Source organism: Notolepis coatsorum (genome assembly GCF_963971535.1).
Source record: "Notolepis coatsorum genome assembly, chromosome: 3".
NCBI classification, from domain to species: Eukaryota; Metazoa; Chordata; class Actinopteri; order Aulopiformes; family Paralepididae; genus Notolepis; species Notolepis coatsorum.
The window spans coordinates 141117500-141141934 of record NC_140167.1 but is presented as its reverse complement, the minus strand read 5'-3'; the positions used below and the strand labels follow the sequence as shown (position 1 = coordinate 141141934).

The following is a 24435-nucleotide window of genomic DNA, read 5'->3' as shown; positions in this document are numbered from 1 at the left end:
GTGTTTGCCAAGGTGCTGGCCCGCCGCCTGCAGAGATTTATGACGGTATTGGTACACTGCGATCAAACTGGTTTTATCCCGGGGCGCCTGGCTGCAGATAATCTTAGGAGGCTGTTGCATGTAGTCGATAACAGTAAAGACAATACAGCTCCGTCCACAGTTCTGTCTTTGGATGCCATGAAGGCGTTTGACAGACTAGAATGGTCATACCTGTGGAAGGTACTTGAGGTTATGGGTCTTGGAAAGAATTTTATTCATATGATTAAAGTCCTGTATGCCTCGCCGTCAGCAATGATACTGACCGGCAAAAACTGTTCCACACTTTTCCCAGTCTCCAGATCTTCTAGACAGGGTTGTCCTCTGAGCCCAGGACTATTCGCGCTTTCCCTCGAACCATTGGCCCAATTTATTAGGCAATCGGAGGACATCGTCCCCATAATGATCAATAATACACCACACAAAATTGCTCTCTATGCAGATGACCTACTGATTTTTATGGATGACCCTTCCCGGTCGGCCACAAAATTATTGGGAATAATCGACGACTTTGGTAAATTGTCAGGCTTTAAGATTAACTGGAACAAATCAGCCTGCCTACCTCTTAATGAGCTGGCCTAGGCGGTGCGACTACCAGCTGATATCCCCATAGTGGAACATTTTAAATACTTAGGCATAGAGATATTCCCCACGCTGAGTCAAACTACTAAGTACAACTTCACGGGTACTTATGATAAATACGCCAGGATCTAGACAGATGGTCGTCCCTTCCTAACTCCTTACAAGCCCGGGCTTCCATAATCAAAATGAACGTCCTGCCTAGGATAAATTTTGTTAGCTCAATGCTCCCCCTGCCCCCTCCAATAGACCACTGGCGCAAGGTACAATCGATGGTATCTAAGTTTATCTGGAATAACAAACGCCCGAGAATCAAAAGAGCTACTACTCAACGTAGGAAACAAGATGGGGGCCTCGCAATCCCTGATTTTAAGCTTTATTTCTGGTCCTTTTCACTGAGACCTCTGATGTGCTGGCTAGACCCTGTAGAGGCTGTATCTTGGCGCTCCTTAGAAGCGGCGGCGGTCTCACCGCTAAGATTGCAGGATGTGCCGACTGAGGTATGGACCGATCATAACTCACGTGATCCAGACGTGGCGTAATGTACAGAAGTCGTGTGGGGTTAAATGCCCATGGCACCTGGACTCTCCAATTTTTAATAACCAGCAATTACTTGTTGGGCACAAGCCGGTTAATATTCCTCAATGGCAAAGGAGGGGGGTTCATACTCTGGAGGATATTTATGATAAGAACGGCCTCCGTGCGTTTCAGGACTTAAGAGAATTTTATGATCTTCCCGGCGAGTCCTTCTTTCTTTACCTTCAACTAAGGTCAGCGCTGAGGGCGCATGGCGTGCCGTGGGCTCAAGCTTTGCAACCACACCCCTTCCTCAGGCTCATAGTGGACAGGACGACCTCCAGAGGGTTTGTCTCAGACTTTCATACGCTATTAATTCAGTCCACGTATAAAAATGTATCATTGGATACAATCTGGCGTGTGGATATCCCGGAGTTGGACCCCGAGTTTGACTGGGATGATGTTTGGGCAAATGTGGCATTGTCTTCCCGCAACCCCAATCACCAGCAAATTAATTTTAATTATATTCATAGGACCTATCTTACACCTAGGAAGCTATTTGCTATGGGACTGATAACCGACTCTCGGTGCACTTTGTGCTCTCAAAAGGCCACTGGCACTTATATGCATATGTATTGGGATTGCCCACCAGTGGCCCGCTTCTGGAGGTCAATAGCGGACAAACTTTCAGATCTGTGTGGCTTAACTATCCCATTCACAGCCGTTACGCTACTCCTGAACGATACCCGCGTCCGTACAACTGAAAAGGGTTGTCCTAGCGGGCGTCACAGCAGCCAAGAAACTGATAGCAATGAGATGGAAGGAGCCTGAGAAGCTCACAGTGATTAACTGGTCCCTAACACTGTTGGATGTGATTTATCTTGAGATATCCACGGCGCGGGTGATTGGGGTGGGGCAGGCTGGGATTGACCTATGGTTCGCAGCAGCTGAGAAGGTCAGGACCGCCGTGTGCGGCTGAGCGGGGTTGGGGTGCTTGTTCGGGGGAGTCCGGCGGTCTCGTGGGAGGGGGAGGAGGAAATGTCTTGTCTGTCTTGTCTTTTGTGATGTCTTGAATTTAACTAGGGATTTTATTGGGGGGCAGCTATTTAGCTAGTTCTTCGCTATTTGGTCATTTATTAGATAGTACCCCTGGAATTTTGAATTTAAAATTTAAAAAGGTTGAACTCTGTTTTCTTTTCTTTTTGTCTTTATAATTTATAAATTGTTATATTCTGTATTATTATTGTTTTTGTTATTTTCCTGTGAAGTTCTGTGTATTGTGATTGTGATTAATGTGTTGTCTTGTTTCATGTAAGTAATAATAAAAAAAAATTGATAAAAAAAAAACTATAATATAGAATATAGATATAGCTAGATGGGTGCGCTGGGTATAACATAGGCAGATGTAAACAGATGTAAGCACCTGGCGGAGGCTGAGGACCAGTGGGTTACAGATTAATGCTTGTAATGCTAGGAGCACAGCACCCCCAGGTGGGTGCGCTGGGTATAACACAGGCAGGTGTAAACAGATGTATGCACCTGGCGGAGGCTGAGGACCAGCGGGTCCTCCTGGGCAGCCAGCCGGACGGCGTAGCAGTAGCTCATGGGGAGGTAAACCTGGCGACAGTGACACCACAGGGTGGAGGGGTGCGCTGGTATCCAACTGGGAAACAGCCTGAAACAAACAAAACAAACACACCCCCTTTTCATGTATAATGTTATCCAATACAGATGCCTTTGAGCCAGGCACGTGTAACCCCTATGTCTCCCTGTCTCCCTGTGAGTGGCTGTCCTGGAGTGATGACCGGAGTGCTGGACGTCCCGTGATGACACCCACCCAGGATGCGATCCCCCTCTGTGTGCCCCCCTGTCTCCCTATCTCCGGCCGGAGTGATGACTGGAGTGCTGGACGTCCCGTGATGACACCCACCCAGGATGCGACCCCCCTCTGCGTGCCCCCCTGTCTCCCTATCTCCGGCTGTCTCGTAGTGATGACCGGAATGTTCGACTTCCCGTGATGACCGGGAGGATACGACCCTCTCTGCGTCGCCCCCTGTCTCCCTGTCTTCAGCTGTCTCGGAGTGATGACCAGAGTGTAGAACGTCCCGGGAGGACGCACCCCTGTGCCTCAACTAGAGCCGCTATCAGTTCTATCTTTAATCTTATAAAATGTTCAGTTGTTATCACTATCAGCTCTATATTAAATTTTTTAAAATGTTCAGTTGCTATCGCATGCACTCATCTGTGTTTCACTACACACATGGGTGCATGCTTACCAGCTGTTCGCCTGTTTTTAATGCAACACTAATATCACCGACATCTAAGGAGGGAGATCGCCCCTTGAATTGGCCCTTCTAAGGTTTCTCTCCTCCACATTGCCTGTGGTGCATTTTTTCCTATTGTTAGGTTTTGGTGAGTTTTTCCTTACCTTCGCGTGGGGTACATCTGGGAGTGTTGCATGCATGCATTTATTATTTATTTTGAGTTTATGGACCTTGACTTACTGTGTTTTTTCTTCTTGACTTGTTTAAAGAAGACATGTCTCTGTTAAGCACTTTGAGTTGCACTCCGTGTATGAAAGGTGCTATATAAATGAAGATTATTATTATTATTATTATTATTATTATTATTATTATTATTATTATTATTATTATTATTATTATTATTATTATTATTATTATTATTATTATTATTATTTGCTCCAGTGGGAAATGGGCAGCTTCTGATTCAAGGGCTGAATCCACTGGTAACTGTCCAGTGGTCAGCAGAGATTGATTTAGGTTAAGTCTAATCTGTGTCTCATGAATGAATTCTTGTGTTGGGTTATGTATTAATTTGGAATGTCTTTGTCTAATGGTTATGAGGAATATTAGTATATGGAATGTCAATCTGTTTTTGAACAAGTTTTAGTTTTCTCTGAGATGTTTCCGTTTGTTGTTTTATTGATATTTGCTGTTTTATTGATATTTGATTTGTTCTATGTTTGTATATTTGTTATTGTTCTATATTTGTCTGATTTTGATTTGTTTATGGTTCTATATTTTCTTGTATTGGCGTTTTATTGATATTTGTTTTATTTTATATTGTTTATTGATTATTCTTGTTTAATTTTTATATGTTTGTATCCAGACCCCAGGAGGAATAGTCGCTGCTGAGGCAGTGACTAATGGGGATCTGAAATAAAGAAATAAAGTAGAAGACAGCGGTTTCCGGGGTATTGTTGCACGTGTATAAACAGGCCTGGGAGACAAGGGGGTTGAGGAGGACGCGTCATGTCTGTACTAAGGATGTCACACTTACCACATCTCTGGCAGGAGTGTGTTCATTCCTTCCCAACTGTAAACATTTAAGATGGCCAACCAGAATTTACCCCAGGACGGAATGCCCACTGCACCACCTGTACAAAGTACAACACACAGAGCTGTAGGATAGAGAAAACGCTGGCATCGTAACCAACAACACCCATGGTTATCACTTTAAAAATGCATGGTGTAGTGCTGAAAAGTCTAAATAAAGAATGATGTTTTTAGTACTGAATATATAAACAAGAGAAAGAAATGGATCCCTAGAGCGCCGTTTGAAACTAGAAATGATTTTGTTTTGGCTGTGGTGTCCCCTACCCTCCTACGGTAAGCATTACATCACGAGACAGAGTGGGTTATAGAAATTAGATGACGCCTATGGGTGGTTGTTAGGCCCGTGTGATGAAATGCTTTTATACAATGGCCGAATTCATCCAACCTTATTTCTATACAATAAACACACATTAATTGAAGATTTATTGACAAAACCATCCGCAGAAAAGGTAGTTAAAAAAAAAAAAAAAAGTGAAGTTGCCTCCGTGTGGAAGCAGCTCGGAGGTGCGCTGTTTCAAGGCAAGAATGCAGTGAGCATGGGTTATTGGGTTGATTGATTGATTGCACATTTTATTAATGTCCGCATTGTTTCAAACTGGTTAAGAACTGTTAGATGCTTCTATAGAATGTAGGTAAAAAAGAAAAAAAACTTTTCTTTGCCCTATAGGAGGAAATATTTTTTTTGAACCTATACTTTCTATAGAAGCAGCTGGGAGGTGCGCTGTTTTAAGTGAACGTGGGTTATTGAATTGATTGATTGATTGAACATTTTATTAATGTCCGCCTTGTTTCAAACTGGTTAGGCTTAGGCCCTCTTTCGAAGTCGCCCTCTTTCGAAGTCGCCCTCTTTCTTTTTTGGTTATGCATAACCGACTTCGAAAGAGGGCGACTTCGAAAGAGGGCCTAAGCCTAACCAGTTTGAAACAAGGCGGATATTAATACAATTTTCAATCAATCAATCAATCAATTCAATAACCCACGCTCACTTACAACAGCGCATCTCCGCGTGAGCTTGTGTTATTGGTTTGATTGATTGATTGTTTGTTTGAACATTTTCTTAACAGTGAAATGCATGTCCTTTTGACGAATGGCATCTAACAACAGACTTCGCGCGATATTTATTTTGTTCCACAATGACTCATGACCCACCAATTACATAATCCAACATTGTGTAAGAAACTAACACATTCGCCGTGACAGAATAGTTTTTGATTTAGTCGTTATGACGCTTTCAACATATCCATTCGTAAAGATTATTGTCCGCCATCTTGCTTTCATTTCCAAAACCACAAACGGCGGAGTGATTGTAATTCTGGGATCACGAGCGGGGGTTATAAGAAATAACCACATTTAACTTGACTGTTTCAGCCAATCAGAATCGAGAAATTTGCATGCCATTGTATAATACCACATTTACCATACAAAAGAAGCATCTTACATTTACATTTAGTCATTTAGCTGACACTTTTATCCAAGGTGACTTACAAGTTCTGTACGACAAGCAGCAGGAAGGGTACAACTCTTTCAGCTGAGTAACGATGTTCAAACAGTGCTGAAACTTGGGTGCTGCAGTATTGAGTGCAAAAGTAACTCAATAACGGTAGGGCTTTGAGAACCTTAAAATAGTGTGGAACAATATTTCAATCTCGGCTGATGTACTTCCTCTGACCTTTGCTGTGGAGGTTGTTTCTGGCACGAACCATATCTGGGTCATCTGGTCCTACTCCCAGAATCCTCAGCGAGGTGTAGCTCAGGGAAGTGCCAAAGACTGTCGATTTATCTTCAATATGTCTGCACAAAAACAAAACAACTCTCCTGAAGCTCACACTTGCAGTATGCGTTCATTATTCCATGTCAAATGGGTTTGACTTGACACTTAAGCATGTTGTTAAGATTTTTGCGAATTAAGTTTACCGATATGGTCAGCTGGGGTGAACTACAATTACCACAAGTTTTTTTAAAACATTTGTTTGGATAAGACAATAAAGGCATCGATACTGATAATGCAATAAGAAATTGTGCTGATAGAGAATTTCCCTAATATTAAAATGTAGCACCAAGTTACCACATGTTTCATGCCAGAAGTTAAAGGAAAAACAACTTGATTTGTCTTAACATACTGTAGAGTAAGAGGATGTTAGATCTCTCTAATAGAGAATTTTTTTTTACATCTCAATCATTTTGTCTAATGATCTCAAAGTAATGGTCCAAGATAGGGGTGCACGATTCAGAAAATCTCACGATTCAATTTAGATTCTTGGGGTCACAATTCAATTTAAATAAATTGAAATCTTTGAATCGATCGTGATTCTTATGTGAATCAAATCCCCCCCCACCCCTAGTCCAAGACATTCAGGACATCCCTTAAGACAACAGATGTAGCAGTTTATGAGATGTCAGATAAGTGTTCCCTGGCTTACATGACTACGTCGACAAGCTCCTTGGCTGACTACTCTGGAAAGAACGCTGTATAAAGATTGAATATTCACCCAAACACTGGGTGAGCATAGTGATCGGCTACCACCCGCAATTTTTTTTTAAATAAAAGTAGCTTGTCACTCTCCAAACGAGGGTTCGATGATGCTTCATTGACGTGTGCTTCAGTAGCACACAGTCGCGGTGCTTTAACTCATTCAGCGCCGGGGATTAGCCGTGTCCCGTTGTAGCTATGCCACGCTTTAAAGATAGGAGTGCGTCACCTTGTTTGTAGAGCTATACCTATATTCTATATTATAGCTATGGGGACAATACTATAGTCATTTGACACGGACTTTCTTCCGTCCAAGATGCAAAAAATAAAAAAAATGTCATGCATATGTTCACGCGTTATCCCTTGGTGAATATAAGTATAATTTCAGAGTGATCCGGGATAATTCCTGGGAAGCGAGTAATAGGGCGCAACATGAATACTATAATAATAATAATAATATCTTAAATTTATATAGCGCCTTTCAGGAGACCCAAGGCGCTTAACAGCTAAGGGAGGGGGACAGGGAACAACGTAACAACAAAAGAATAATCAAAAGGAAAAAGAAAAAAAAAAGAAAGAAAAAAGGTGGGTTTTGAGTTGGGATTTGAAGGAGTGCAGGGATGTAGCACTACGGATGTTTGGAGGGAGTGAGTTCCAGAGGGTGGGTGCGGCCACAGAGAAGGCTCTGGGACCAACAGTCCGCATGTTGGTGGTGGGGATGGAGAGGAGACCGGAGTCACAGGACCACAACCTCCGGGGCGGGATGTAGGGATGGAGGAGGTCCGCTAGGTACCGGGGGGCAAGGGAGTGAAGGGCTTTGTAGGTGATGAGGAGGATCTTGAAATTGATGCGGGACTTGACTGGAAGCCAGTGAAGGTGGATGAGGGCCTGTTCAGGGCATTACTGGGTAGCCCTATGAGGACAGAGTTTGCGTAGTCAAGACAGGAGGTGACGAAAGCGTGGATGAGAGTCTCTGCTACGGAGTCGGGGAGAGATGGCCAGAGTCGGGAAATGTTCCTGAGATGGAAAAAAGCTGATTTGGTTATTGTTTTTATATGCGTTGGCGTTTCTTGCCTGGACACGCTACTATTTCCAAATCAAATGTATATAATAGGTATTATGTTTCATCATGAATGCATGAAAGGGGGGGGGGGTCGTTTCTGATGCTTTGATTGCCAGTAACGGCATTCGTTGTGAACCCCACACACGCTGACATTTATGTCAGATAGTCCTTACCTGTGGTCGGGCTTATTCCAATAAGAATATTCCAATAGCTTGATCGCCATCTGATGTCCATCTGGTCCATGACATAATCCAGCACAACACATGCATCGGGGGCATTTGACGCGCTTCAATGGACCGAGTGAACCTCTAGGCTTGTACTAAAAAACTGCGCCTGGAGCGGTTTAAACGTAACACAAGGTCTGGAACAGGGTTTACTGCACTCTCGATACTGCCACCTGGGAGGATCTGGCCAGTACTGCACCCTCTGTGTCGCAGTATGCCTTTTAACACTTTGAGTGCCGGGACACGTCTTTTCACGTCTTTGCTGGCCATGCTAAAGTTGCCGGGGGACGCTGTACAGCGTCCTTATATCAATATTTCAAAAATCTGCGATCGGATTCATAATGTCCCTCCGCTGGCCTGAGATCCACCAGCAGGACCCACTGAGCTCTCTGGCGGTTCAGGAGCGCCATCTGGTGGCCGATCGGCGCAATCGCCAAAACAGGATGTTGAATAGAGGTTGTCATGACGACCGTAGTACTTCCGGGCGCTCGCTATGGTTCATGGGACTCTGGCTCGTCACGCTACACGGTGATCGATTGGCAATAACTCGATAAACAACATGATTTGGATGTATATACCATTATACAAGCTGGAGATGGACCGGGTAAAAATATATCCCATAATGATAAAATTTCTACTCGACGATGATCGCCCAACGGCGCGCGGAGACTGGGGTGAGTTTCAGCGTGTAACGTTACCGTCTTAGATACTAACTGCTATTATCAACATTTGACCCACATTAGATGATTGGTATAACGCTGCCCACGGAATTATAAACGCCCCCTAGCCCATCCGGTCAACATCAGATGACGTGTAGTAACTTCTAGAAGTACGTCTAGTTGGAATTTTTTATATCGCGCTGATTGCCATCAAACTGTATTTCATCATCAATATAATGCATTTGGGGCTATATATCACGTTCTGGAGAAAGCTGCAGAAAGAGATGAAAACATACTTATACATTAGACCATACTTTACTATGAATATGTGAATGAAAAAGTTTAACGTTGCTACACAATGAACAATACATATAGGACTTTGAATGGGCCCTAATAATGGCAATGTAGCAATAGAATTTAAAAAGTTATAGCCCTGCAAAGAAGGGGACTTTCTCCATAGACAAATAGCGCTGGCAATCTATGGTATATCATGAATTTAACCTTAGGCAACCAAAGTGTTAACGGCAACATACAGGTCCATGACATTGAATAGAATATTAAAATCGAAAAAAAGGAAAACATACAGGTCCATGACATTGAATAGAATATTAAAATCGAAAAAAAGGAAAACGGACCAAATAACATATACCGTACTTTTCGGACTATAAGCCGCGGCTTTTTTCCCAATTTTTCGACCCTGCAACTTATATAACGGTGCGGCTTATATGTGACTCGACGTGACCAAACTCGAAAATGTAAACATCTAAATATTGCTTTTTTGACTGCATTGAAATGTTATTTATCTGTTCCCTTATTTGCTAAACTTAATACAACTTGTAAATTAGTTAATGCTTGTTATTTGTCCGACAGTATTGTGTCCCAATGCTAATTACATATGGTAATTAAACATTAAAACACCTGCGGCTTATAGTCCAGTGCGGCTTATATATGTACACATCATTCAATTTAGCTGCTGCGGCTTATAGTCAGGTGCGGCTTATAGTGCGAAAAGTACGGTATATACGTTGTTGGCGGGAATGAGTTAATATGAAAATGTAGATATTTAATCATCATCATCGTAAGAGTCAGCTCATCATCAGACTTGCTGACAAGGATCAGACCCACACAGAGCCATGTGTAAGCCAGGTTAATACAAGTGCACATCAAGAAGGCAAACGCACTCACAGGCCCCACCCTCCGTCGGGCAGCTGGACAGAACGCAGGTACCTCACCATCTCCTTCTTCCAGGCCTCAGCCAGATGGATCTGAGCCACATGGCATGTGATCAGGAGACCTATATAACAGACCACACACAAAAAGGGTGGGGTTTAAGATAGTCAATCGGGGACACTGCATTCCCACTCCACGCCCTTTTCCCATCTTTACTCAATGGCACCAGCGTTATTGACCATTTTAGCGATGTTTGCAGACCCATCGTGTGTTCCGTATTATAGCTATGGAGACAATAGTATGGCTAATTTGACAGGCATTGTTCATAGTCCATCACTGACTAACGAGTTAATTTCTACATACTGTAGGTTGTGCACTAATACACGCTAAACATCGCCCCTTTCCAAAATAATCCAGTCTTTTTTCATAGGTCGCGAGATATGGCGCATTATATGCAATATGCCCAAAAAAATGTATTGCTGACTTGCAAAGTGGTAAAGCCCCTGGCTGGGATGGTATTCCGCCCGAACGGTACCTCTCATTCTGGGATGTACTTGGACCCCTATTACTTGATATGATTTTACACTCAATCAAAGAGGGAAACTTTTCCAGGGATAATAATAATAATAATAATGGATTGGATTATATGGCACTCATATCTGTCCTACTTAAGAAAGATAAGGACCCCACCGAATGCGGCAGCTATAGACCCTTAAGCCTCCTCGGAAACGGTCTCAAGCTGTACGCTACGGTGCTAGCCATCAGACTTCAAAAGCATATGACATCTCTAGTTCACCCTGATCAGACAGGCTTCATAAGAGGCCGCCTAATCACGGATAATATTAGACGGTTACTGCATGTGAGCGATGCCAGCAAGGATGCCGCGACCCCTACGGCTGTCATATCCTTAGACGCGATGAAGGCCTTTGACAGATTGGAGTGGTCTTATTTATGGGCAGTTCTTAGAAGGATGGGGTTAGGTGAAGGTTTCATCCATATGATCAAAGTGCTATATACAGGTCCATCGGCCATGATTTTAACAGGTAAACTCTGCTCGCCACTCTTCCCTGTATCGGCGTATCGCGCTCGTCCAGACAGGGTTGTCCTCTTAGTCCCGGACTATTTGCTCTATCCCTCGAACCTTTAGCTCAGTACATAAGACAATCCCAGACCATATCACCGGTCTCAATTAAGGGCACACATCATCACATCAGCTTATATGCAGATGATATATGCAGATGATATACTCTTGTTCATGCAGAACCCCGCCACCTCCCTACCTTATCTTCTCAAAGTAATAGATGATTTTGGCAGTCTATCGGGATTTAAGATCAACTGGCCAAAATCGGCCTTCCTTCCACTCAATGTGACTGCGAAGGCTACCATCCTCCCAGCAAATATACTCATGGTAGAACACTTTAAATGTCTTGGAGTTGAAATATTCCCCACTATAGGCCAGACAGTGAAGTATAATTACTCCGGCTTGCGAGACAGGATCACAGATGACTTCAGCAGGTGGTAATTTTTTTTTAAACTCATTACAGGCCCGAGCGTCGATAGTTAAGATGAATGTTTTGCCCAGAATTAACTTCATCAGCTCCATGTTTGCTGGTTACTGGCAAAAAACTGCACTCTGCTGCATATAAATTCATTTGGAACAACAAACGCCCACGATTAAAAAGATCCACTGCACAGAGAAATAAATCCGACGGGGGTTTAGCCTTTCCAGACTTCAAATATTACTTTCAAGCGTTCTCTTTAAGGCCGCTGATCACCTGGTTTGATTCTCAAGCAGCGGTATCCTGGAGACCATTGGAGGAGAAGATGGTGGCCCCACATAGACTGCAGGATATAGTGTACACCAACATATCAATTAAGCAATGCAACTTCAGATTTGTACTAATCACCATAAATGGCACATGCATTCTCCCCTATTTAATAACAATTTACTCCTTATTGGACAACAACCTATCAGACACCCTGGTTGGGAAAAGAAAGGCATACACACATTGGGGGATATCTTCGATGACTCTGGTCTCCGCTGTTTTCAAGATATATCCAACAAATTTGACCTCCCCAGATCCTCCTTTTTCTTCTATTTACAAATAAGAGCAGCTCTGAAGGCTCACGGCGTCCCATGGGATGCTCCACTTGAGCACCACAGGTTTCACAAATTCTTTTATGACAAGGAGACGTCGAGAGGCTTCGTCTCTGACTTTTATCGCCACTTACTTACGTCCTCATAAGGTCCTTCCCCTAGACACGGTTTGGAGGAAGGATATCCCAGAGCTGGAGGTAGATTTTGATTGGGATGCAGTCTGGGAAAATGTTCGGCTATCATCACGCAAGCCAGATCACCAACAGATTAATCTTAACGTTGTTCATAGGACTTACCTAACCCCTAGACCAGGGGTCGGCAATTAGGTTTGCCCACGGGCCAAATTTTCCCCAAGCCATTGTGTGGCGGGCCAATGATAAGTGAAAAATTTTTAACTGTAAAAAAAAACGACATATACATGTTTGCACTGTCTTTTTTCTATTATAAAGTGCCTCTCACACAGTGCATTACACATGAACAGATCAGTCATTTGATTTTAATGCAGGTGCTCGCATTATAAATCGAGATCAGTAGGGTGCATTTGATTTTAAGCACCACGGCTGGTGTATTATACATCGAATGTATTATTATTATTATTAAAACACAACACTCACCGGCATAATGCAGGCAGCCCTGCCCTGGACTTATTGTTTCTGCTTCGGTCCTCAAAAATCCATGCTAGTAATAACATGTTAAATGTCCGCTCGCGTTGAATGCCCACCCAACTTGAACACAGTTGCTTGCTCGTGTTGCCATGTCAACAAGCGAGAGTCACCGGTTACTTATTGCGAGAGTTACCTGTTAAAAAACCCGTATTTTAAGAATGACTCCTGTTTATTAAAATAAGCTTTATAGGTCGTAGGCTCCTCTTCTGGCTCATCATATTTCCCCGTTGCAAAAAAGTTATTCAAAGACGTTTGTTTTGTTTTTGCAAACGTTCGCTCGGATGTATAGCCCACGTTGGGGTCCTGAGGGGGGGGGGGGGGAGCGAGCGAGCGAGTGTCCATGTATTGTATTTATTATTTTGATGTCTTTTAGTCTATTTTTATTCTGATTTAATTACCGGACTGTCATTATTGTTATTATTATTTCTGTTATTGTTGATTATTACTGTTACTGTATTGTTTGTCTTGTTTCATGTAAAAACAGAGAAAATAAAACATTTGATCCAAAAAAAAAAGCAATATGCCCAAATCGCAATCGTTCTGGTTGCTCGCCCGAAACCCCAAATACTTCCAAATCAAAAAGGTATATACCATATACTGTATGTAACTGAGGGGTTACAAAACCCTGACTGTATTAAAGATTGTGATAGATTAAACCACTGCTAGTTATGTACTTTAATTACTGGCCAGACAGTACATCAAATATAGATGGTGAACACCCACAAGAACACGGCATTGACAAAGAAATAGTATTTGAGGGTATTTTATTATTATTATGCAACATTAGGTTACAGAATGAGAATTAGGGTTGCGCTTGTATGGCGAAGAATATGCGTAAAGTCAGTCAATAGCATGAGTCACTAAGAATAGCAGGAATCCTACGATGGGTCTACGTTGACACCACCTGTCGTATAATAGCAACTATATAAGGCAACGCTGGTACCGCCTGGAGACAATGGGTTCCCTCCGGGGGTGTAAGGCCTGGAGGGTAGAGGAATGTTCGGATACTCAGTCTGATTCAATGAGGAATAAAGAGACTCCAGGTACAGGAGTCGGTCCTTGTAAATCCCTTGATCAGCAGCAAAGCAATAATTGTAATCCAAATGCTCGACAGCATTGATGACAGCTAGCCGGCCTCCGTCCACGAGGCCAGCCCGAGTTGTAATCCTCACGAGGTTGAATCCCAAACGATAGTGGAAATCAACGATGCTCTTCTCCGGGTAACACGTTCCAAATCAATATAATCCAACCAGTAATGGTTCTGCAATCGCCGACGCCGATTCTCCTGTGCACATGTCCAACGGTTTCACCGCCTAGGACTCCTCGGGTGTGGGCAACGTATTTAGGCCACACACCCTGGCTAAGTACACTAGCTAAAAACACGACGAACCGCTGGGTAATGCTACACACGAACGAACTGTGGCCGCACGATATACAATAAATGAACGACTATTTACTTCACATTAGATTAGGTCGAACTCGACGTTACTACATTAAACTCTGACACTTTACTATTCTATTCGCACATGTTCTCAACGCACGAGTTGCTCACTTCACCACGATGAACTACGTTGGCTTGTTTAGAGGGACAAGCAGGTGCTCGGTGTAAGGTGGGGTAAGGTACTGCTGCACGCACCTTGCGCTGTATATATACTTAAGTGACTATCTAGTCCCAAACCGCAGTCTTTGTCTGGTATCAATACGCTGTCTCCGGGCATGTTCTGACATGCCTGGACTTGTCTTTGAACCTGGCATTGGGGGCCTGCGGGCTGGCGCCTAGGGGCGCTGTCCAATAAGGAGAGCGAATATTACTCTGGTTTGAACGCAGGTAAAGGGATATTCCGTGTATATATATAAATAATATACAAAGTATATCAAACAATAAAGGTAGATTCTCAGTTTAATCTGGCCCTTCACAACACTGTACGTATGTGTCTTCACAAAATAACTCAAAACTGTGATCGTTACCAAAAGCATGTTTTATGTCCGGTAAACTACTGTACGACACTGATCAGTACAGAAGCATGTTTTTTACGTAAAAAAAAATACCAGCAGGTTACCTAAAATAGACCTTACCTCAGTCAGAAAGTACTCCAAAATTAATAAATCCCAGTCGATCCCATCAATAGGGTATATCTGTAGAGCCGCACTGCCCAAGGCTTCGGGGCCTGTACTTGGATTTGGGGACTGTACACCGATGTTGGGCGGGGCTTGGCTTGCTAAGCACTACTGCGCATGCGGATGAGGGGGGGGGCTCTCTGGACATCCAGAAGCAGAGGAGTTGGATCCCAGCACTGTACCACATGCATCACAGAGCGAAGGTGATCGTGACCAGGGGCGGATTTAGGATTATAGGAGATCCGGGGCTTAGCCCAGATAGGTGCCCACCTTTTTAATTTTTTTTATCAATTTTTTTTTTTTTTTGCAGGCAAGGGGTGGTTTGGAGGGGGTCAGGTACGACCCCCTCCACGGCAGATTTCTTTTGAATTTAATTAACCTGTACGTGCAATTTCCTGCAATATAGAGCCTTCAATCTTGACCAATAAAGCTGCTCTTTTCACTATAAAACTCAGTTAACTCAGTAGTTATGGTTAGATTTATATATTGGGGGGGGTATATCATATTTTTCATATGATCAAAAAGTGGTGGAGCAAGAGCATACCTTTGCTCCCCCAAGTTCAATAGTGGGAGAGCAGAGATGCTCCGAATGCTCTTATGGCCAGGCGTCTATGATTCACTGATACAAAGTAAAATAGTGCAGAGCAATAAAATAGTTAGTAAAATAGAATAAAATAATGCAATAGTGCATTGCAATAAAATAGTTATCATCGTATTTCTTCGGGAGGCCGGTAAGGAGTGCATTACAGTAGTCGAGTTGGCTTGAAATAAAGGCATGGATCTGGTTTTCAGCGTCCTTTTGATTTATAAATGGCCGTACTTTAGCTATGTTTCTAAGGTGGAAGAATTACGTTTTTGTCAACTTGTTGATTGTGATTTAAAGCTTAGGTCTGAGTCTACCATGACACCAAGACTTAACTCACTCAAATACAGTTAGCAGCTGGATAGACCACAGATGGAAATTAGCTTCTGCTAAATCTGGTGCAAACATATTTTCATGTAACAATGATGAATTGTCAAAAAAAAAAAAAAAAAAATTATTTTTAATTTTTTTTAAAATAGATTCGGGGCTTTTCAGAAAACATTCGGGGCTTGAGCCCAAGTAGCCACCCCCTAGCTCCGCCCCTGATCGTGACATCACGCACTATCCACCAAAAGACAAACTGCAGAGCATGGTTGAGTACATGCAGGAAAAAAAGATGATCCCCGCTGTGCTCCCAGAAAACTTGAGGCTTCCTTCAGTGGAAACGGTTTATCCACCATGCCTAGTTCCTGAGGAGACGTGCCCCTCTCAGATCCTGTCCTTATGAATGATTTACAGTACTGTGTACGTTGTATGTTCCAATATGTACTGCAATATTGTTTACAGTTGTGCACAGCTCTACCCAAAGGGTGTTTCTTATGTTATGTTTGTTGTAAATAAGTTTGTATTTTTCTTTTGCACAATGCTGTGAACAAATTAGAATTGCAAAGAGCATATGCCGTACAATTTTTAAACATAGTTGAAACCAAAACTGCAGACTAGCATTTCATTACCACTGCCTCTATTGCCAGGCAACAATTGAACATTTTAAACATAGTTGAAACCAAAACTGCAAACTATCATTTCATTACCAGTGCCTCTACTGCCAGTCAACAATTGTAACAAAAAGACTAAATGCTTTGATCCATCTATCATCATGCAAGAGCCGGCCCTCCCCTCAAACAAGTCTGCCATCTGAGGAATCACCTCTGCCCTCAACAACAAAGGGAAAAATCCTGACCAGCACCAACATTATTCAAGGTATTTTGATTATGATATTGAAATGTGTTCAATTTAATCAACCATGTGAGAAAGTACTGTATATCAAGTGTAATGCTGCATATTTAATCAACCATGTGAGAAAGTACTGTATATCAAGTGTAATGCTGCATATTAAACCATGTGAGAAAGTACTGTATATCAAGTGTAATGCTGCATATTAAAGTACTGTATATCAAGTGTAATGCTGCATATTAAACCATGTGAGAAAGTACTGTATATCAAGTGTAATGCTGCATATTAAAGTACTGTATATCAAGTGTAATGCTGCATATTAAAGTACTGTATATCAAGTGTAATAATGCATATCAAAGTACTGTATATCAAGTGTAATGCTGCATATTAAAGTAATGTATATCAAGTGTAATGCTGCATATTAAACCATGTGAGAAAGTTCTGTATATCAAGTGTAATGCTGCATATTAAAGTACTGTATATCAAGTGTAATGCTGCATATTAAACCATGTGAGAAAGTACTGTATATCAAGTGTAATGCTGCATATTAAACCATGTGAGAAATTACTGTATATCAAGTGTAATGCTGCATATTAAACCATGTGAGGAAGTACTGTATATCAAGTGTAATGCTGCATATTAAACCATGTGAGAAAGTACTGTATATCAAGTGTAATTCTGCATATTAAAGTACTGTATATCAAGTGCAATGCTGCATATTAAAATATGTATATCAAGTGCAATGCTGCATATTAAAGTACTTTATATCAAGTGCAATGCTGCATATTAAAGTACTGTATATCAAGTGTAATGCTTGATAATCAGTTTTGTGCTGGCTGGCTAACGTGAGCTAACGTTAGCTACCTACCGTAGCTACCTAGCTACCAGACCCCGTTAGCTCAGAGCTCCTCTTTCAACATAAGCATTAAACAAAACGGCCCAGTCATCTATTCACCTTTGTTTAATACATGAGGCGTTGTCTCTAATGTTATCTAGCTACTGATAGCTCCTTATATCATCAGGTTTGTGCTGGCTGGCTAACGTGAGCTAACGTTAGCTACCTACTAACGTTGAGACTAAAACTCTGCTCTTGGTGGTCAATTGTGTTGATGTTAGTTTTGTTTCATCAACAAATGAGGCAGAACACACAGTGAATGTATCCGTTTTGTTTATTGCACTTTTATTGCACTTTCTTTGCTGAAAAATAAATGCTACGTTGGCTAAATGGCTCACACGAGGCATTTAAATATGGTGGACTTGTTGATTTTTTGCAGGAAGTGTATTGGCACATTCAACTTTTCTGATTGGTTGAAAATTGCCTTCATGTTCGCCACCTACTGCCACCTACTGCTTTGGCATTGTACTACATCACTGTGCTCAGGAGGCAAAACCAATGTCTAACTTGCCTGCCATTACGTTGCGTTCTGAAAAGCGAAACTGACCCGGACAACAAAACGAAAACTGGCCATTAGTGTAACCGCAGTATCAGTGGCAAGGTGTAACGCATGGGAGGCTCACACTACCCTTGCCACTTCCTGTCTCTGCTGTGCAGGCATCCCCCAACCCGACCTGTAGGAGTCGCTGTCCACAACGTCCAAATCCCCACCCATCGACTTCCACCCTCTAACTCTGCCAATGAGTTAGTATGACGGCTGGTCCAAGCCGGAGGCAATGCTGACACCTGGATTCGAGACCGGAGTCTCTGCATTGGTGACGAGCGCAATCTTCGCTGCGCCACCCAGCTGCCCTGTAATGCTGCATATTAAACCATGTGAGAAAGTACTGTATATCAAGTGTAATGCTGCATATTAAACCATGTGAGAAAGTACTGTATATCAAGTGTAATACTGCATATTAAACCATGTGATAAAGTACTGTATATCAAGTGTAATGCTGCATATTAAACCATGTGAGGAAGTACTGTATATCAAGTGTAATGCTGCATATTAAACCATGTGAGAAAGTACTGTATATCAAGTGTAATGCTGCATATTAAACCATGTGAGAAAGTACTGTATATCAAGTGTAATGCTGCATATTAAACCATGTGAGAAAGTACTGCATATCAAGTGTAATGCTGCATATTAAACCATGTGAGAAAGTACTGTATATCAAGTGTAATGCTGCATATTAAACCATGTGAGAAAGTACTGTATATCAAGTGTAATTCTGCATGAATGAAAACTTTATTTAACAGATTGCAGAATGGGTACAATACAGTATGGCTCAATACACACAATTGTTAAGGGGATGCAGACCAGAGAAAGACGTTTGTCTTGTTTACATCAGGGCCATTTTCATCTTTCCATCCTAGATGTTTCCACCTACTACAATCAATGTAGAATGTAGCATTAGTTACATTACAGTTACAGTACATTACAGTTACCAGATGGTCTACACAACTTCAGAAGACTAGCATTTCGGTATATGCCCCAAATTTGTACGAAGTGGGTTTCTTCACTTCACTAACCGATGAAATGTTAAACCATCCCGAGTACTCATTTATAATAGGTGCGGATTTTAATGCCATTTGGAATCCAAGGATGGACAAATCTTACCTTGCCTTTTCCAGCGAACAAAAAAATGCATCTAAAGCATTAAAAGATTGGTCAAAGACTACAGGGGTAATTGATTTATGGCGTTCACTTAATCCCACGACCCGAAAGTACTCCTGTCGATCAGTGAGACATAACACATTATCCAGAATTGATTACGTCTTTGCATCCCCGAGACTATTTGATAAATATGAAGTGGAAATGATACCCAATGCGCTTTCAGATCACTGTTATTTAATCCTAAAAGCAACATTTGGTATACTATCTTCCCGGGCCCCAAGATGGCGTTTTAATACTATGCTGCTTAACAACAAGGAATTCATTACACAACTCAAAGAAGCTCTCACAGTATTCCTACGGGAGAATGCAAATGCGGTGCAAGACCCCAGAATAATATGGATGTCGGTAAAGGGTATGATCAAGGATTTCACGGATAGATTTTCCTCCATATTGCGCAAAAATCAATGCACAAAACTGTCTGAACTGGAAACGCTTTACTCAACGTTATTTAATTCTTTAAAATACAACAACTCAACTAGACTAGAAAATCAAGTTAACGTTCTAAAAACAGAGATCAATGCAATATACAGACAAAAATCGGAAATGCAAATACGCAGCACAAGACAACAGCAGTATTTCCAAGGTTCTAAACCTAGTCACCTATTAGCCATGCGATTAAGAATTAATGCAAAATTTGCAGATATAACTGCCATTAGAAAACAACAAGTACTTGTAACAGACCCCAAAATAATAAACGATACATTCAAAGAATTCTACTCCGACTTGTATAATTCAGAAACGACCTTTGATCAAAACAAATTGGACACATATCTTAATCAAATTATTCTCCCTAAACTTTCGGAGGACGACGCTAAACAGTTAGAAGCACCGATCACATTAGAAGAACTCAAGAAGGCCATATCCGGAATGAAAAATGGTAAGGCTCCAGGAAGAGACGGTACCCCATCAGAAATGTACCTTTCTTGTTGGGACATATTTGGACCCTTATTACTAAATATGATCTTATACTCAGTCAAGGAGGGGAGCTTCCATAAACACCACAATATCGCACTCATTTCAGTCCTTCTCAAAAAAGACAAAGACCCCACCGAGTGCGGTAGTTACAGACCTTTAAGCCTCCTCGGTGCCGATGTCAAACTGTACTCTAAGGTATTAGCCATCAGATTGCAAAAGCATATGACGTCTTTAGTTCATCCGGACCAAACTGGCTTCATAAGAGGTCGCCTGATCAATGATAACATAAGACGAATACTGCACGTACTAGATGCAGACAAAGAGGACACCACACCTAAGGCGATGCTATCCCTGGATGCTATGAAAGCATTTGACAGGCTGGAATGGTCGTTTCTATGGGCAGTATTAGAAAGGATGGGGTTAGGAAAAGGATTCATTGATATGATTAAAGTATTATACAAGGACCCATCGGCCATGATTACAACAGGCACATTCATCTCCAAAATCTTTCCGGTATCACGCTCAGCCAGACAGGGTTGCCCTCTTAGTCCCGGACTATTCGATCTATCATTAGAGCCTTTAGCACAATATATAAGACAATCCCAACCAATCGTAATCAAGGGCACACAACATAAAATTTGTTTATATGCGGACGACGTAATATTGTTCATGCAAAGCCCCAACACCACATTGCCTCATCTACTCAAGTTGATAGAGAACTTTGGTGATTTATCGGGATTTAAAATAAATTGGCCGAAGTCGGCTTTCCTTCCACTTAACATCCATGCAAAAAAAGACACAACCCTCCCAGGTGCGATACCCATGGTAAAACATTTTAGATGCTTGGGTGTGGAAATATTTCCCACCATAAGACAAACGGTGAAGCACAATTACACAAAAATACAGAACAAAATCAAAGACGACCTGGACAGGTGGGCAAAACTTAAAAACTCAGTACAGGCAAGGGTATCAATAGTTAAGATGGATGTATTACCAAGAATCAACTTCATCAGCTCAATGCTACCGTTACCCCCTCCAGAGGGCTACTGGAAAAGATTACACTCCTCCACATACAAATTTATTTGGAATAACAAACCACCTTGCATAAAAAGATCCACCGCACAGAGAAATAAAGCAGACGGTGGCATGGCAGTTCCAGATTTTTTACAATATTTTAAGGCTTTCACATTAAGACCATTGACAATATGGTTTGATCCCCAGGCTTTGGTATCTTGGAGAGAATTGGAAGAAAACATAGTAGCCCCACAGAGACTGAAGGACATAGCACACACTAAACTTCCAATCAAGCACTGTGAGTGGAAATTTGGCCCCATAATTACCCATGCAATCCGAACATGGCGGGAAACACAAAAAAAATATCCTAACCCTCAAAAATGGCATAATCACACTCCCATATTCAATAACAATGCACTCTTAATGGGAAAACGTCCTATAAGATTCCCTATATGGGAAGAGCAAGGCATACACTCATTAGGGGATATTTTTAATAACCAGGGCTTCTGTAGTTATGGAGAAATATGCACAAAGTTTAACCTCACCGAGTCCACATGGCTTTTTTACATACAGTTACGCCTATGTTTGAAGTCTCACGGTGTTCCATTACACATACCAGTTGAACACCACAGATACCACAAATTTTTCTATGAAAGAGAAACATTGGGAGGTTTTGTATCAGGTTTTTATTATCAATTAGTAATTGATAATAAATTGACAATTACTAACGTCCTCGTATGAAACCCTTCAACTAGACACTGTCTGGAGGAGGGATATTCCAGACCTGGAAAGTGACTTTGATTGGCAAGAAGCATGGGCAAATGTCCGTCTTACATCAAGGAACCCGGACCATCAACAAAGCAATCTTAACTATATTCACAGGACATACTTGACTCCTATAAGACTGAACAGAATGGGCCTGAAACAGGACTCAAAATGCTCCCAATGTACAAATGGAGACGAAGGGACATTTATGCACATGTATTGGGACTGCCCACCAGTTAAGGCATTCTGGAAAGATGTGACCCATCAATTATCAAAACTCGTATCTTGGAATATACCAGTACACCCCTCTGTATTGCTTTTAAATTATGTTTTTGTAAATCCACAGCTAAAGAGATTGGTCTTATCGGGTATCACAGTAGCTAAAAAACTGATCGCATCACGCTGGTTTCAACCGGAAAAAATGTGCCGGAAAGTTTGGTCTCTTACATATCTCGATGTGATATATCAAGAAATATCTACAGCAAGAATTCTGGGTCTCAACGAATCCAAAATGTCAATGTGGGTAGAAGTGGTGGAGAGAATAAAAGCTAGCTTATAATGGTAGTGTCTGGTTAGGAGTGAGGGATAATGGAGGTACTATCCAAGGAGGGGTCCGGGAGGGGGGGGTTCGAGCTGGAGCATATGTGTGTAGGGTTTTAGAAAATAGGTATTAGGGGTATGTCCTATATAAGCATTTGTATAATTGTTAATTTCGCTGGATATACACTGTATACGGTTAAAATATTATTATAGACTTTTTTTTTTGTCTTGTTTCTGTACTTGCATGTAATTTTAACCACCTTGACTGTTAGTTTCATTATGCATTATGTGTTGAGTACTGACTTTTAATAATTTTTGTTTTGCAATAATAAAAGAAAAAAAAAAAAAAAAAGACTAGCATTTCATTACCACTGATTAGATTAGATAGATTAGATTCTTATATCTGTATATCCGTATGTTGTGTATGTCATTGTTGTGCCAGTAACGCACGTCTGTTAACGTCTGTCCGCTAATGTCGCACCAGTAACACGTAGTTTAGTTGTTACTAGTTGTTCTATGTCTGTGACCCATATAGAAAATTTGGTGACCCTCCAATTTACAATTTAGTAATTTAGCCGACCCTTTATCCAAAGCAATTTACAGATTGTGAACAACAAGTCACCAGGAGGGTTCATCTCTGGCAGCTAAGGGTCAGTGGCATTGTTCATCAAATAATATCAAGCTTGAGATGCATAGTAGTATAGACATAATTAGCAAGATAGGTAGTAGTAAAAGAATAGTATAGAATAGAATAGGTACATCATTTATTTAAAACATTTTATTCAGGGCGGCTAAGTGGCAGTGGGCAAGGCGCTCGCCACTAGTACAGGAGATGCTGGGTTCGAGCCCAGCTCCCGGCATTGCTACCAGCTTGGCTGGTCGTTCATACTAACACAATTGGCAGTGTTAGGGGTGGGAAAGCTGGTGGGTGGGTCCTGGTCGTTGTAAACAGCGACTCCTACAGTTCGGTCGGGGCGCCTGCTCAGCGAGGAAAGGATCTAAGGGGGGGTAGTGTGATCCTTCCACACGTTACACCCTCTCAGTGAGAGTCCGCGCTGCCAGGTGAAAAGAAGCGGTTGATTGGCTACACATGTGTCGGAGGAAGCATGTGATAGCCTCCACTCTCCCAGACCGACCGTAGGGGGTAGGTGCACAGCGACCAGGAAGGGGATTGGGAATTGGCATAACGACTAACATTGGGATGGGAGAAAAACGGAGGAAAAAGGAGGGGGGAAAAGATAATTTTTTTTTTTTAATCCACTTTTTCTCCCATTTTTCTCCCATCCCAATTTTCATATCGTCCAATTCAATCCTCCCCTGTCTTCGAACGTTGTTTCTTGCCTCCCACAAGCCGGCTGCAATGTGGACTAAGTCATACATAGCACGAGTCCCCTCCGATACTCGAAGTAACAGCCGTCGCATCTTTTCGCCTGCACGGCTCGATCTTTCAGCGTCGGGGGTCTGGGCTTTGGAGGGGCCCCGCCCCCGTCGCTTCTTGATTCTACTGCGCAGGCGCACCAACCGACCTGTAGGAGTCGCTGTCCACAACGCCCGATCCCCACCCTTCAGTTTCCCTCCCCGTAATATGGCCAATGTGTATTACTGTGAACGACCAGCTAAACTGAAAGCAATGTGGAGAGCGGGGCTCGAACAGGAGGCATCCTGTTCGAGTCCAGTCGCCGACATTCGTTGCGAGCGCCTTGCCCACTGCGCCACGTAGCCGCCCAATTTTTTTTAATTTTTTTAAACATTTTATTCAGATATTATTTTAGATAGTTTGTTTGAAGAGGTGTTTTCTTAGTCGACGGCGGAAAATTGTCCGGGTTTCGGCTGTCCCGACTGTGGTGGGGAGTTCGTTCCACCATTGTGGAGTGAG

The 24435-nt window shown here is 42.1% G+C and overlaps 1 protein-coding gene across 1 annotated transcript in view; it reads right to left on the bottom strand.

The window, feature by feature from the left end:
* Positions 1-24435, bottom strand: part of lss (lanosterol synthase (2,3-oxidosqualene-lanosterol cyclase)) — a 119722-nt gene that overhangs the window by 86152 nt on the left and 9135 nt on the right. The window contains exons 4-7 of the mRNA XM_084309580.1: positions 10089-10197; positions 6157-6278; positions 4432-4528; positions 2671-2806 (exon numbers count right to left, since the gene is read on the bottom strand). Of these exons, the coding sequence (XP_084165706.1) occupies positions 2671-2806; positions 4432-4528; positions 6157-6278; positions 10089-10197 (464 nt within the window). The remainder of the gene's footprint in view (positions 1-2670; positions 2807-4431; positions 4529-6156; positions 6279-10088; positions 10198-24435) is intronic.